Here is a 12,809-nt window from a genome sequence, read left to right as displayed (position 1 = left end):
TACAAAGAGAGAAAGATGATAAGGAGGAAATGAGAAACGTCAAGGGGGAGGAAAAGAATTAGAGAGGGGAGAGATATAGAGGTTAGAGACCTAGAGATTAGGGAGAGAGGGTGTAAGAGACCTAGGGGAGAGATAAAGATGAGAGAGATAGAGGGGGAGAGAGGTGGGGTAATGTGACAAAGAGGGATAGGTAGTGAGGTAAAGTGGGAGTGAGAGGCCCTAGAAATGGGGAGAGAGGTGAGAGAGAGAGGAGAGGGAGATAGAATAAGAGAGAGTAGGGGAGGGAGAGATAGAGAGGGAGAGAGGAAGAAATGGAGTGAAGAGACCTAGAGAGGGGAGAGAGAGATGAGAAAGAGAACAAATAGATAGGGAGAGGGAGATGGAGATGGAGAGATAAAGGGGAAGTATCAATACGGGCAATACCCTCAACCCTATACCATAAATCTTGTAACCTAGACCCTATACCCTAAACCCTATTTCCTAAACTCTATACAAGGGAGAGAGAGGAGATGACCAAGAGAAGGGGGAGAGAGAGAGAGAGAGAGAGAGGAGAGAGAGATGGAGAGAGAGAGAGGAGAGAGAGAGAGAGGAGAGAGAGAGAGAGAGAGAGAGAGAGAGAGAGAGACCTAAATCTTGGGGAGAGAGGGGTGAGAGATAGGGGTGAGAGATAGATAGAGGGGGAGATAATGGAGGGTAATGAGATAGGGAGGGAGTGAGAGACCTATAAATAGGGAGAGAAAGGGTGGGTGGGAGAGGTACCAATTGAGAAAATGGATGGAGAGGGGAGAGAAATAATAAGGGAGGAAGAGAGAAGAGTGAGGGAGTTAGGGATATAGATGAGGGTAAGGAGGAAAGATGAGGTAGAGAAGGAGAGATGGTGGGAGAGCCCTAGAAAGGGGTGAGAGAGGTGAGAGATGAGAGGGAGAAAGAGAGTGATAGAATCATGATAGAGCATGTTGATTATCGAAAGTTGACTATTTGAAACTTTATAGGATCTTCTAAAACCTAAAATCTATAACTCCTAGAGATTTGAAACCACTCAAAAATATCTTGCCAATATATACATGAAATATAACTTAATTTATAAGAAAGGAAAATGACATATTGAAATGTGACTTAAATGCTATATTTCATGTATATATTATTCTTTATGGACTAAACTTGTGATCAAACTAGAAAATTTTCCAATGAAAAGCATTCGGCTAGCACCAAATTTGGTGCTTGCTAAATGTAAAAAATACATTTTTCTCATAATTTGGTGCTTGCCAAATGGTTTGACTTGGTAAATACCAACCCTTTGGCTTAGGTTTGCCTTGGGCATCCAACCCAAAGGGTTGAATTACCATTTTAGGCCCGAGACATGTGTTTTGGAAAGATGATTTTTTTGCAAATTTTTTGACATGCTCTCTTTCAGGTTTGCATGTGTTTCAATGCAAAAAAAAAATACCACATGAAGTTAAGATCTCTCTTAGCTATCTAATCCTATAATTTTGTTCAAATTTTAACTATGTAACTAAATTTTTCATCTCTAATTTATTTTGTTAGTGTGTTTGTTTTTTGTCAAAAGCCAACATGTGCTATTCTGGGCATAGTTTTTTACTCGTTCATTGTATTTTGAATTTTTTTTCACATTTTTAGAACTAGACTCCATTCTACATGTATTGAATTTTTATTTTATTTTCAATTGGTTTTCAAAAAATTTGAGGGGAGGCACACTCAAATTTTCATTTTTCAGGATGTGTCCACTTTGAAAATTAGTAAAAAAATCATATATTCATTAAAAAATTAGCTAAGAAATTTAGCATAAACTACATGGTGTTAGCTATTTCAGCACTGGAGTGATTGTCAAAATTATGAAAAAAAAAGAGCATTTTAGGGGGGAAACAATATACGCTATGTTATTTTTTACTGATAAAAATAGACCACTTTGTGTGGCCCTCCTTTTTAAAACCCTTAATCTCCACCATTTCAAAACAAATTAGTAGTTTGTAAAGTAGACTCAGAGAACTACAACTCTTGTTCTTGTTGCATCTTCAGATTTTGAGTTTAACTATCTTCAATTTATCGTTGAAGTTTAGGCTTTGCTAATTTTTTTTTTTTAAAAGTGGCATCTTAAGACCCCCCCTTTTGGTCCCCATCTTGGTGTGCATATCATAATATTAATATTAATATATTATGTTTTATATTGTTTTTAATATATTATATTAATTTATTACATTAACATTTAATACATAATTTAATATATGACACTTCAAAGTGTAAAAAATACTAGCTTATCTATCTTAATATATTATTTAATAATACATTATATAGTAAACTTCATATTATAATATTATATTTTCATTCTTAATAATTTAGTTGTACTAATTTAATATATTATGTTTTTATATTATTTTTAATATATAATATAATATATATTAGTTATATTATATTAATATATTAAATTAACATTTAATAAATAATTTGATATATGAGACTTCAAAGTGCAAAAAATACTGGCTTATCTATCTAAACATATCTAGATAAATCATGCCAAGATATATCCCTCTCGAGACACCTATTTTTGCACTTAAAAACACAAAATGGTGTAAAATTTGCCCCTTCGACACTATTTTTTTTAACATCGATTAACAACTTAATTGACCAAGCATCTTCCATCTAATTTAGAAATGATGATTGCAAAACCCTTCCATCTACCATGGTGGTGACAACTCAGTGTCACAATAAATATGCTTACAATTGAAAGTGTTAACCTTCCATATTTAGGGTCATCCATAGACCCAAACATGAGCCTTGACAGTTCATTCATGATGACCCTGCCTACGTATCCCTTCGTTGGAAGCCATAGGCTTCGTAGTTCATTTTCAATGTTAGAGGGAGTGTATTTTATCCTCTTGTATGAGAGATTTGATCTCTCTTTAAACCCCCAACTATTAATTAAGTGAATCTATTAACTTTGTCTCGTTATTATGAAAAGGATAATCATTGCCAACAAGTGTTGATTCCATACTCAACATTACCATTCATTAGTGTCCATTGTACACATATACACAAGGGTCATATGTATCACATATCACCCACCCAGTGCCTGTCTCAAGCATAGGTCTGATATACACAAGGAACTAGCTCATACACATCACAAGTACACAGGGTACACAAGCTAACTAACTCCAACATATGACATTAAATACAAAGTGAGTAGCTCCAACATACATCAAATTGACAATAGTGATTTTCTCATACAAGTATCACGAAGATAACAATGACTAGCTCATATACAGGCATCACAAGGTAATAGTGACTAACTCATATACACGCATCACAAGGTAATAGTGACTAGCTCATATATCTAGGCATCATAAGATAATAGTGGTTGGCTTGTATAAGCGTTCCTGAAACAATGGTGACCGACTTATCTTCAATGGCTAATTATCCTATCCATAGTGCATCCCAAATAGAAAAGGAATTTGATGCATTACACACTACACCATGGGTCCCATTCTTTTCCCTAGTTTTCTGCACCAATGGTAACTGGGAAGACGATTTGGTGTATCCCATGCTACATTGGGGGTCCGTTCTCAACCCAACATGTTCAAGTATACCATATGACAACTAGGAAGAGGATTTTGTGCATCCCAGACTACATCATAGGTCTATCCTCAATCCTAGGGATTTTCAAAAATTGTGTACCAACCTAACTGAGTCGATTTTGACTTTAGTTGCGTAAAGGCCATTGGCAACAAGTCTGTCCAACCAAGAAGATATAGTTTTTGACAAATACCACTTGGAGACCTTAGTGATATTGTCAGCTATCTTCTTCACAATCCTAGGTAACACTTGGCATTGATCACCCCCATCAATCACCCCCATGCTATAGGTGACTGTTGGTGAACCCTATCGGTACAACAATTAGTTACAGTTATTATTACCCACCTGGTAAGGTAACTACCTATGCAATCGTTATCATATCAAATCTTGGATAGCCTCTAACAATCCTTCACCTTCATGTACATAGACATTAGGTTGATCTCTGAATTCCCTTTGTTTGTACAAGCTACACTTGTCACTAGACCAAGACACCATTCCATAATGGAAACACAAACAATAAATTACATTATTGTAACCATAGTTACCACATCAAAAAACATTTATATCATGATGCAAAACATGCAAGGTTTGATCGACTAGGTCACCCGTTAGACACAAAATTATAGAGTTGGAGTCCCTTACTACTCTAATTAAGCATGATTAGTGCTCAAGTCATACTCAAGACATATGACAACACTATATCCTTTATATCATTGTATGGAGATGTACATTCAATATTATGAATAATAAAATTCTTAACCTTCTAATTTTATTAATCTTTTGGTGCAGTTTGTTATTCTTGTAATAGCTTGGTTCTCAAACGAGAAAATAATTGCACTTGACACTCATAAATAAATATGATCTTGATGGTCACTATAAGATATTAGAGGATGCTATTTTGTACTATTGCAATTTATTTATCTCTCAACTCTACAAAATACTTGAATTAATTGATAGTTTTATTCTACTCAACCATGCATACTCTGGTACAAGTCTATTAGTTCAATTAATAGTTCTAACGATACTTAAGAGGTCAATAGAAATCATGTAGTTGCATAGAGCCTATGCATAGGTTCCCCATTATCAAAGTTTCTTTAAATGATTCCCCATAAATAATAGTTCTTATCAACAAGCCAAGAATTTCAACACAATTCCCAACCAATATAATTGACATAGATACTAGGCAACCATTTTGTCACATACATGAGTGCGATATATGCTTTGAGTTTTCCCAACCTTGGAAGATAGTTACCCTTAAGAAAACCAAAGGTGGTCTTAGTGGATGAAGACAGTATAAAGAATACATATATGATGTTACTATAATGAATTAGTTCAATGTGCTAGAATGGGTGTTACTAGGATCAAGGTCTCCAACTTCTTTATATTCAACAATCACAATTATCAACCATCTTATAATTAGCTAAGTATTGAACTATCACCCATCTTTAATGACACATAATGCAACAATTATACAAAGCCCCAAAAGTCCAATTGGGTTATTGGCTACAATAAGCACACACGATAATTTAATACATTTACAAAACCCCAATAGGTAGGGTTTGCTAACCCATTCACTCAAACAAGAAATGGCAACCAACAAAGAAATTAATGTCATATTACTAACGTATTGACTAGATGTTTTTATTAGAATTTGTTCTTTATTTAATTATCATGAATCTTATGTACACATTGTATGCTAGTTTGCCAATGCTTTTAAGTGGTTCAACCATAATGACCATTCAAATATAATTTGTTTATTATCATTATTATGATATACAACCAAATATATGAACTCTTATTGACAATAAAATAAAAGACAAATCTAATTAATTTTCAATAAGTTAATAAGTCACACATACTCCCTCTCACTTTCATTAACCATTTGATGATGATAATATTCTAAATTTCATCATCATTATATGCACAAAATTAGAATAGACTTAAATGCTAAACACACTCTTTAAAATCATCTAAGATTTAGCATAGTCTAGCCCATAAGGAAAATAATTGAATCTCTAGTAAAAGATCATTAGAACAATGAACTACACCTTATCTTTTAAATAATTTTAAATAATGAATCTAACAAGGGTTCATTATTGTAATCAATCATATATACACCTTCAAAATATCACAAACATTGGTAATAATAGTAACAATGAGAAACCATCCACCTAAATTGTTTACCTTTAACAATGAGAAACCATCCACCTAAATTGTTTACCTTTAACAATGAGAAACCATCCATCCCGAAAAAAAAAAATGTGGGAGTATACTCATCTCTAATAGTATCATTGAAATTATTGTTGATGCTTATCTCTCCACCTACCCAAGCATACCTTGTCACAACCTTATCAGTGTCCTTTTTCTCTTCTTTCAAAAGTAAATAGTTTGTTTTATTTTATTTGTATTATTTGATTTTTCCTTGAAAAGAAACTTTCATTTCAATACTTTTAAATCCAAAATAAAGAAAATACCTATTAATTTGTGAGTTAGGGTTTACTTAGAGTAAAACAAAAAAAGCACTAGAACTGCAAATTTAATCTAAGAAAATTGTTATGAATGGTTCCACAATTGTTTATGGTCTTCTTACAACAATCTAATTTTTTTTCTCTACCATGTTGTTGTCTTTGACTTTATTGTATAACATTGGTTCAATGTAGTTTGTTATTTTGTCTATGTTGCTCAACGAAGATCTATTATTTTTATTTGAAGCGTAGTAGCAAGAAAGCAATGACAGCTCTAAGAAGTCTAATCCAATGAGTAGGTTTAGATTTCCATCAAAAGTTACAACTGTTTTTTCATTTGAAATTAAAATATATATAATGATAATAAAAGACTTCTATGATTGAAAAAAATTATAATAATAATTAAAGACGCCTTTGCTGAGTTTAAATATATATTTATATGCTATTAAATAGACATTTACATGCTATCAAAAGTGGAGATTGATATACAAAGGTGCAACTATTAATTTTGCTATCAAAATTAGAGATCAATATACAAAGTTACAACTGTTAAAAAAATAGAAAGTTACAACTATTTAAATTTATTTAATTATCTAAAAAAAAATTACAACTTTTCAACTCAATCATTTATTTTAATTTACAAAAAACATAAAGTTGCAACTATTAAAAAATAGAAAGCCACAACTATTAAAATTATAAAATTTTGAAGGCAAATAAAAAGAAGAGGAAAAAAATTGGTGAAGCCATTTGTCATTTTTCTTAATAGGCAGTTGTTACTTATTTGCAGTCCCTCCTTTTTTTTTCAGCTTATTTTTAATTATTAAGTAGTAACTGTTCATAAAAGTAAAGTAAGAAAAGATTCCAAATTTTTCTTTCCCCATAATTAAAAAGTTGTATGGGAACACTTTCACGACTTAAAAATATACACAAAATAAAAAAATTTAAATAACAATTTAAAAAAATAATAATAAATAATAACAAACATTACAAAACAACCAGAATTGTACCCTTTAATCAATTTACAAAGAAAAATAAAATGTTCAAAAAAACATTCAAAAACATAAGAATCCCTCCCTAAAAACTAAGGTTAATCTTTTGTACGTAGTGTCATTTCTTAGCCAAGTGAAAGGAGGTCCAATCTTTTGTACGTAGAGTCATTTTCTTAGCCAAGTGAAAGGAGGTCCAATCTTGAAGAGCTTCTCTCAAATCTTGAATTTTCGCCTTCAATCCTCTGCAACAGTTTGCATGCATGGTGCATGCCACACTCAAATCTCTACCAGATTGGCAAAATCCACTGAAATACTTGGTATCAAGGAAGCGTGCACTCAAACCTAGTTTAGTAATATTTTCAGACAACTTTATTTCATTCCACACATCCTGATCATGTCTGTGGGGTCTCGTAATTGTAGAATTTTGCCTCTCCATCATCTGAATGGTCCTATTGTTTGAACGGACTAACATGAATTCTGTATTTACACTATTTCTCACATCACGTTGGTTGCCAGAATAGCTATCGTATGATATTTCATAATCTGTATCAGTTGATAACATTTGAAATGGATTTCTAAACCACAGTATATCTGAATCCTGTGCAGAAACAACAGTTCATGTTCAGTTATATTGCTAATGGCCAAATAAATCAGTATATAGAATTGATGCTGAAAAACTTACGGAGAAAAGAAAATTGTAGTCTCTGTGTAGCACATTAGTGAGGAAGAGGATTTTAGAGAGCCTCATCTTCAAGTAATCCTACGACATGAAAAAACTCTGGCCTGAGAAATCAACTCATGGAGTCTTTAATCAATAGCAGTGAGGATGGATTTGTGTGCAGGCAATGAAGGCCTTTAAATCGTGGGCAACCAGCAGCAGATTGTTTAGAAGTGGTCGTGTTCCTTTCCCGATTTCAAAGCTCTTCATAAACAAGTCGAAAATACCGCCAGATTCCATCCATGCTGCGTTCACCATGGTTATTATCATCGTCTTGTTGGTCATGGAAGCGCTGGTAGAGCTAATGTCAACTTGTCCTGTGACTGTTCCTTCACATGAACCACAACATCATTATCATTGTAATTAATTCTTCAAAATATTGGCCGTGTTTAAAACAATGAAATTTGGTATCAGATTATAACATGCTGAGCTTTGGTTCATCAGCTTTCCTTGATATCTGTTGTTGATCACCGATTCAATAAGTGGCCATCAATGCCAACAAAGGGAGAGTTGTTTGGTGCTCCCAATGCAATAAACGTTATTGTATCTGCTGCTGTATAGAAAGATGGTATGTATAGAAAGATGGTATATATGTTCATTATTGCTTTTGAATTTGACTGTAGCCATTTTTTAAAAGAGGCAAATATTTAGAATTTTTATGTTGAACCAAACATAGATAGTTTTCAATTGAAGATCTGCATCAAAATTTGTCTGTTGATATTTCATGATTTGTACAATTCTATAAACTAGTTTGCCTTGTCTCTTTTTTAAAATTACAAACAAGCTCACCTTTCCAGCTGTATTAACAAACTTTATTTAGGAATTATGCTCTATACTTTTACAAAATTGTATTTTTTATAAGTGGACTCTAATTGGCAAAAGGTTCTCCTTTGACTTATCTTCTATTGTTGCATTTAGTCATATGATATAAACTAGATACATTCTGGTACTCAAATCTCTTGAAATGTTTGCACCAAGCAAAAGTATAGGAGCTAATCTTTGTCATTATTAATTTTTTTTATTACCATGATCTGAAAAACTAAATAAAACCATTGCTAAAAATTTGCAACAATATACTTAATTTAATTATGCTGAAAATGTGTAACTATAATGGCAGCAAGGAGTTGTAATGGTGCAAGTGTGTTCCCAAAGCTCTTTTGCTGGTTGACAGACAAAAAAATCTTGGCCCAACATATATTATACACATTTTTAAATATAGAAATACTATCATCAAATTTCCCTTGGAAGAGTACACATTTTTTATATTGATATATAATTATATTATAATACAGTATATTAAAATCAATTATTGTTAACCCACAAATCTGCTAAAAGCAGAGCAGAAACCCAGTATATTAAAATTAATTATTTTTAACCCACAAATCTGCTAAAAGTTGAGCAGAAACCCAAAAATTCACACTTTTTAGCAGCCTGTTGCAGAATTCTATCTGATATTGAAGGGTACAAATGTCTACTGGCAATCTCAAACTTACCATCCTTGTGAGCAACTAGTAATGACATGCCTACCCTGGCAAGATCCTTATAGAAAGCTACCAAATCCTTCCTCTGCTGATATGCCACCAGAATTATGTTTCCAAATCATACACTTCTTCATGTATGCATGGGCTTGAGGGAGACAAATCTTACTCGCAATTGATGACGGAATGGCCACAAAACTCTCCAGGTTTCCTGCTGTATCCGGCAGCTCGATGCCAACCATCCATTTTCTGATTGTTTTCTTCGGCAAATACTCCTGCAATTTTGTAAGGAAGTCCAATGCAATAGATCTGTAGGACCGAAATTTCCCTGTGTCATCACACCATCAGAACCCAACATTGCCTTAATGAAGTTCAGGGTTGCTGTATTAGCACGGCACAAGATCCAATAGAATGCCCTGGTAAATGTATCCCTCTGCTGCCTAAATTCGTCTCCAAGTCATTCAAAATCTGACAGCATGTAACAACAAACTGATCGATATAACAAAAAAACACCATCCTGCAGAGGACAATTCTCAAATTTACCACGAATATTGTAACAATGCCTCCAATCTTCTGTTATAAGGAGTGCTGGGAGATAGCATGCGAGAGGAGATTACCGAGCTACCATACTAAATTGTCTAGCTTCAAACAATGCACCACAACATATAAAAGGCACCCTTCTCACTGAGGTATAAAACAAAATCAAAGGGCCCAATCCAACCCAAGCATCCGAATGATCACTGATTTTTGCAGTCACTAGATCTAATACCATTCCTTTATTGGCCCACAAATATGCAAATTTATTACTCCCAGGAGCAACGTGTGAAAAAATATGATCAAACTGCTTACAGAGCTATAGAGCATCAATCAGAAGGCTTTAAAATTTCCAGCAGTGAGAAAGCATCTTAGCTAGACCAAATATTACCACCACAGAGCCTCCTTCCACTATCAGCTTATTACATCCCATGGAAAAAGCCAATTTTATTACTTCCACCACCTCTAATCATTCAACTTCGATATTAATGTTAGAGCCTAAAAAGAAGGAACCACCCTTCACAAAAAACCATCCGTATTCCTGAGCGAACATCCATCTCCAGCCAAGCCAGTGTTCTCTAATGAAGTGCCATCACAATTTAACTTCAAATGAATTCAAGTTTCCTCCAAAAAGTACCATTGCATCCCATAGTTTTATCAATTACCCTATGAACGAGGTGATTAATATTTATATTTCAATTATAATATTTTTTGATGATTTGTTAATTATACACTAAATTATTAATTTGTGGAGGATTGATTCAATGCAGTCATTACATTGGACTGTTAGATTAAGAAATTCATTATCAATAGTGTTTCATATTATAAATAAAAAATTATTCACTGGCATAAATATCTCAACAAAAATTATTTAGAAGAAGTTAAGAGATATCAAATCTTGAGGTGCTTATATAGTCTAATTTGACAAATTTAATGAATGTGCCTTGAGACTGATATGCATTTGGCGCATCGACACGTGCCAAATTGATACGGGACTCGATATTGTGGCAAGCCATGCCTGCAACAAAGCCTGGATCTGGGTGTGACTTTTCCCTGGTCCAATTGCATTTATTCTCATACCCATTTGGAAATTGCAACTACAAACTATGATTGGAATCAAACCTTAGTGGATGGCATGCGTTATACTTGATGAATTTTTGTGGTGTAAAAAGGCCTTTTCTATCTATTCTTTAAATGCTAATTCATATATTTACTGAGTGTTACAATTGTTGAACTTTATTTTGTATCCCTGTAAAGAGTAATCTTATTAATCTTCTCTTGTTTTGAAAATTTGATCTGATATCTAGGTACCCTGAGCAAACAGAGGAGGAGATTGCTAAGGCTTGTCCATTTTGCCGTGGAAATTGTAACTGCAAAGCATGCCTACGCTGAGGAGGTCGTCTGGAGGTAATTGCAACCACAGAGTATGTTTGCACATATCTGGCACTTAAGATATCTGTTTTTGACATTCGTATTTGTCCTTTATTAGCATGTTATTTTGCTGTTTGGCTGGAAGTGCAAATATCACTTTTAAAAGTTGTGTTTCTATTGTGTTTTCTGTGTAGGTTCAATGAAGGAAATGGCAGATGCTAACAAGATTAGTTATCTACATCACTTGATTTCCACGGACATTCCGGTACTGACTAAAATTAAGGATGAACAGAAGGTGAAACAGGAGATGGAGGCTAGAATTCAAGGTATTTTTTAATAAATTTATATTGATTTATGTTTTATTTTGATGGCGAAAAGGTTGTTATTCTTACGCAAAGTTTTGAACAGGCATTATTGGCAGAAAGCCTGGATAGTCCTTGTGCAGAAATTTGTTCAGATGAGTGCCTTTATTGGTATACATATTTCCATTCTACTTTTTTAGGGTTTTCAAGATGAAAATGCCTGACATCTTTAATAGAAACTTGATACCTTCACATAATGACTCTGGTTCTAATGTTTTGCATCTAATATAACTACTCCGTTACATTGACAACTGCAGTACATCTATTGTAGATTTGCATGGACGCTGTCCAGATTGCTCTTATGATCTTTGACTCAGTTGTTGTTGTGAGTTACGAGAAGGCTGCCAGCCTGGCGGTGATGAAGCTCAGTCATCCCAACAGCAGTCCATGAAGAGAGTGTGTACAGAGAATATGAAAACAGAAACATCAAAAGGAAGAATGGGTTTGACACTGTAGTTACAATCCCCAAATAGTTACTCTGTAAATTTACATCAGCCCTTAGCTGATTGGAAAGCAAGGATGGTTCTATTTCATGCCCTCCTAAAGTGGATGGTGGTTGTGGAAGTAAAGTTTTGAACCTAAAGAGCATCTTTGGCTTATATTGGGTTCCAGATCTCTTGAGAAACGCATAGGAAACTCACATTTGTGGGCTTCCAAAGTCATTAAAAATGTCTCATCCATGTTCTTTGTGCTCTAAGCCTGATTCTCAACACATTAGTAAGTTCACTTTTAAGTTATGGCATGCCTGATGCACAGGGGATGCCAGCAATGACTTTTTGTATTGCCCTACTGCTCAGGAATCCAGGATTTAAAGGAAAAGAGTCTTCAGTATTTTCAGCAACACTGGGCAAAGGGTGAACCTGTGGTTGTTCGGAATGTTCTATAAGATACATCAGGTCTAAGTTGGGAGCCAATGGTTATGTGACAAGCTTTCAGGGAGACTACCTGTTGATGTGTGTTTTATGCACATAACATTTCAGAATAAAATACCAAAATAATTTACCCTCTCTTGAACAAAATCACCTCAGATGCTAAGGGTAAGATCAACTAAAAAGATTCCAAGGTTTCTACATGTCAGGTCTTGACGAGTGGGTAACTCAATGGTCGATGCGAATTGCTGTGTTCACTTGGGGAATTACAATGTTAGGATTATCTTCTTTGATCATGAAATATGCAGAATAGGTATGCAGGCAACTTAGGATTTAGCAATGTAATTCTGGATTTAATTCGTACTAAAAAAATGGGCAAAAGGAATAGGGTTTAGAAAATCTATTCTAGGCCTAAGAATGATGAACAAGTTTAGT

General features: G+C 34.0%; 1 protein-coding gene and 1 long non-coding RNA gene across 2 annotated transcripts; one reads left to right on the top strand and one right to left on the bottom strand.

Annotated features, from left to right (window-relative positions):
• Positions 1-7,064: 7,064 nt before the first annotated feature.
• On the bottom strand, positions 7,065-8,303 carry LOC131029626 (uncharacterized protein At4g15970). Its single transcript, XM_057960194.2, has 2 exons — positions 7,725-8,303; positions 7,065-7,640 (listed from the first exon to the last, which is right to left on the bottom strand). Exons 1-2 carry the CDS (start codon positions 7,788-7,790, stop codon positions 7,161-7,163), a joined length of 546 nt encoding a protein of 181 aa, XP_057816177.1. The 5' UTR covers positions 7,791-8,303; the 3' UTR covers positions 7,065-7,160.
• Positions 8,304-10,540: 2,237 nt separating this feature from the next.
• Positions 10,541-12,563, top strand: LOC131874610 (uncharacterized). Its single transcript, XR_009371979.1, has 4 exons — positions 10,541-11,179; positions 11,338-11,469; positions 11,552-11,616; positions 11,763-12,563. It is a non-coding gene; the product is annotated as an uncharacterized LOC131874610 (long non-coding RNA).
• The last annotated feature ends 246 nt before the right edge of the window (positions 12,564-12,809 follow it).

Source organism: Cryptomeria japonica, chromosome 3 (assembly GCF_030272615.1).
Source record: "Cryptomeria japonica chromosome 3, Sugi_1.0, whole genome shotgun sequence".
Lineage (NCBI taxonomy): Eukaryota > Viridiplantae > Streptophyta > Pinopsida > Cupressales > Cupressaceae > Cryptomeria > Cryptomeria japonica.
This window is presented reverse-complemented; position numbering and strand designations above follow the sequence as displayed.

Excerpts from the sequence above, each read along its gene's own strand:
- LOC131029626 (XM_057960194.2), bottom strand. The coding sequence starts at position 7,790 with ATGAGGCTCTCTAAAATCCTCTTCCTCACTAATGTGCTACACAGAGAC. Across the intron at positions 7,641-7,724 it reads ACTACAATTTTCTTTTCTCC|GATTCAGATATACTGTGGTT; the intron begins GTAAGTTTTTCA and ends GTTTCTGCACAG.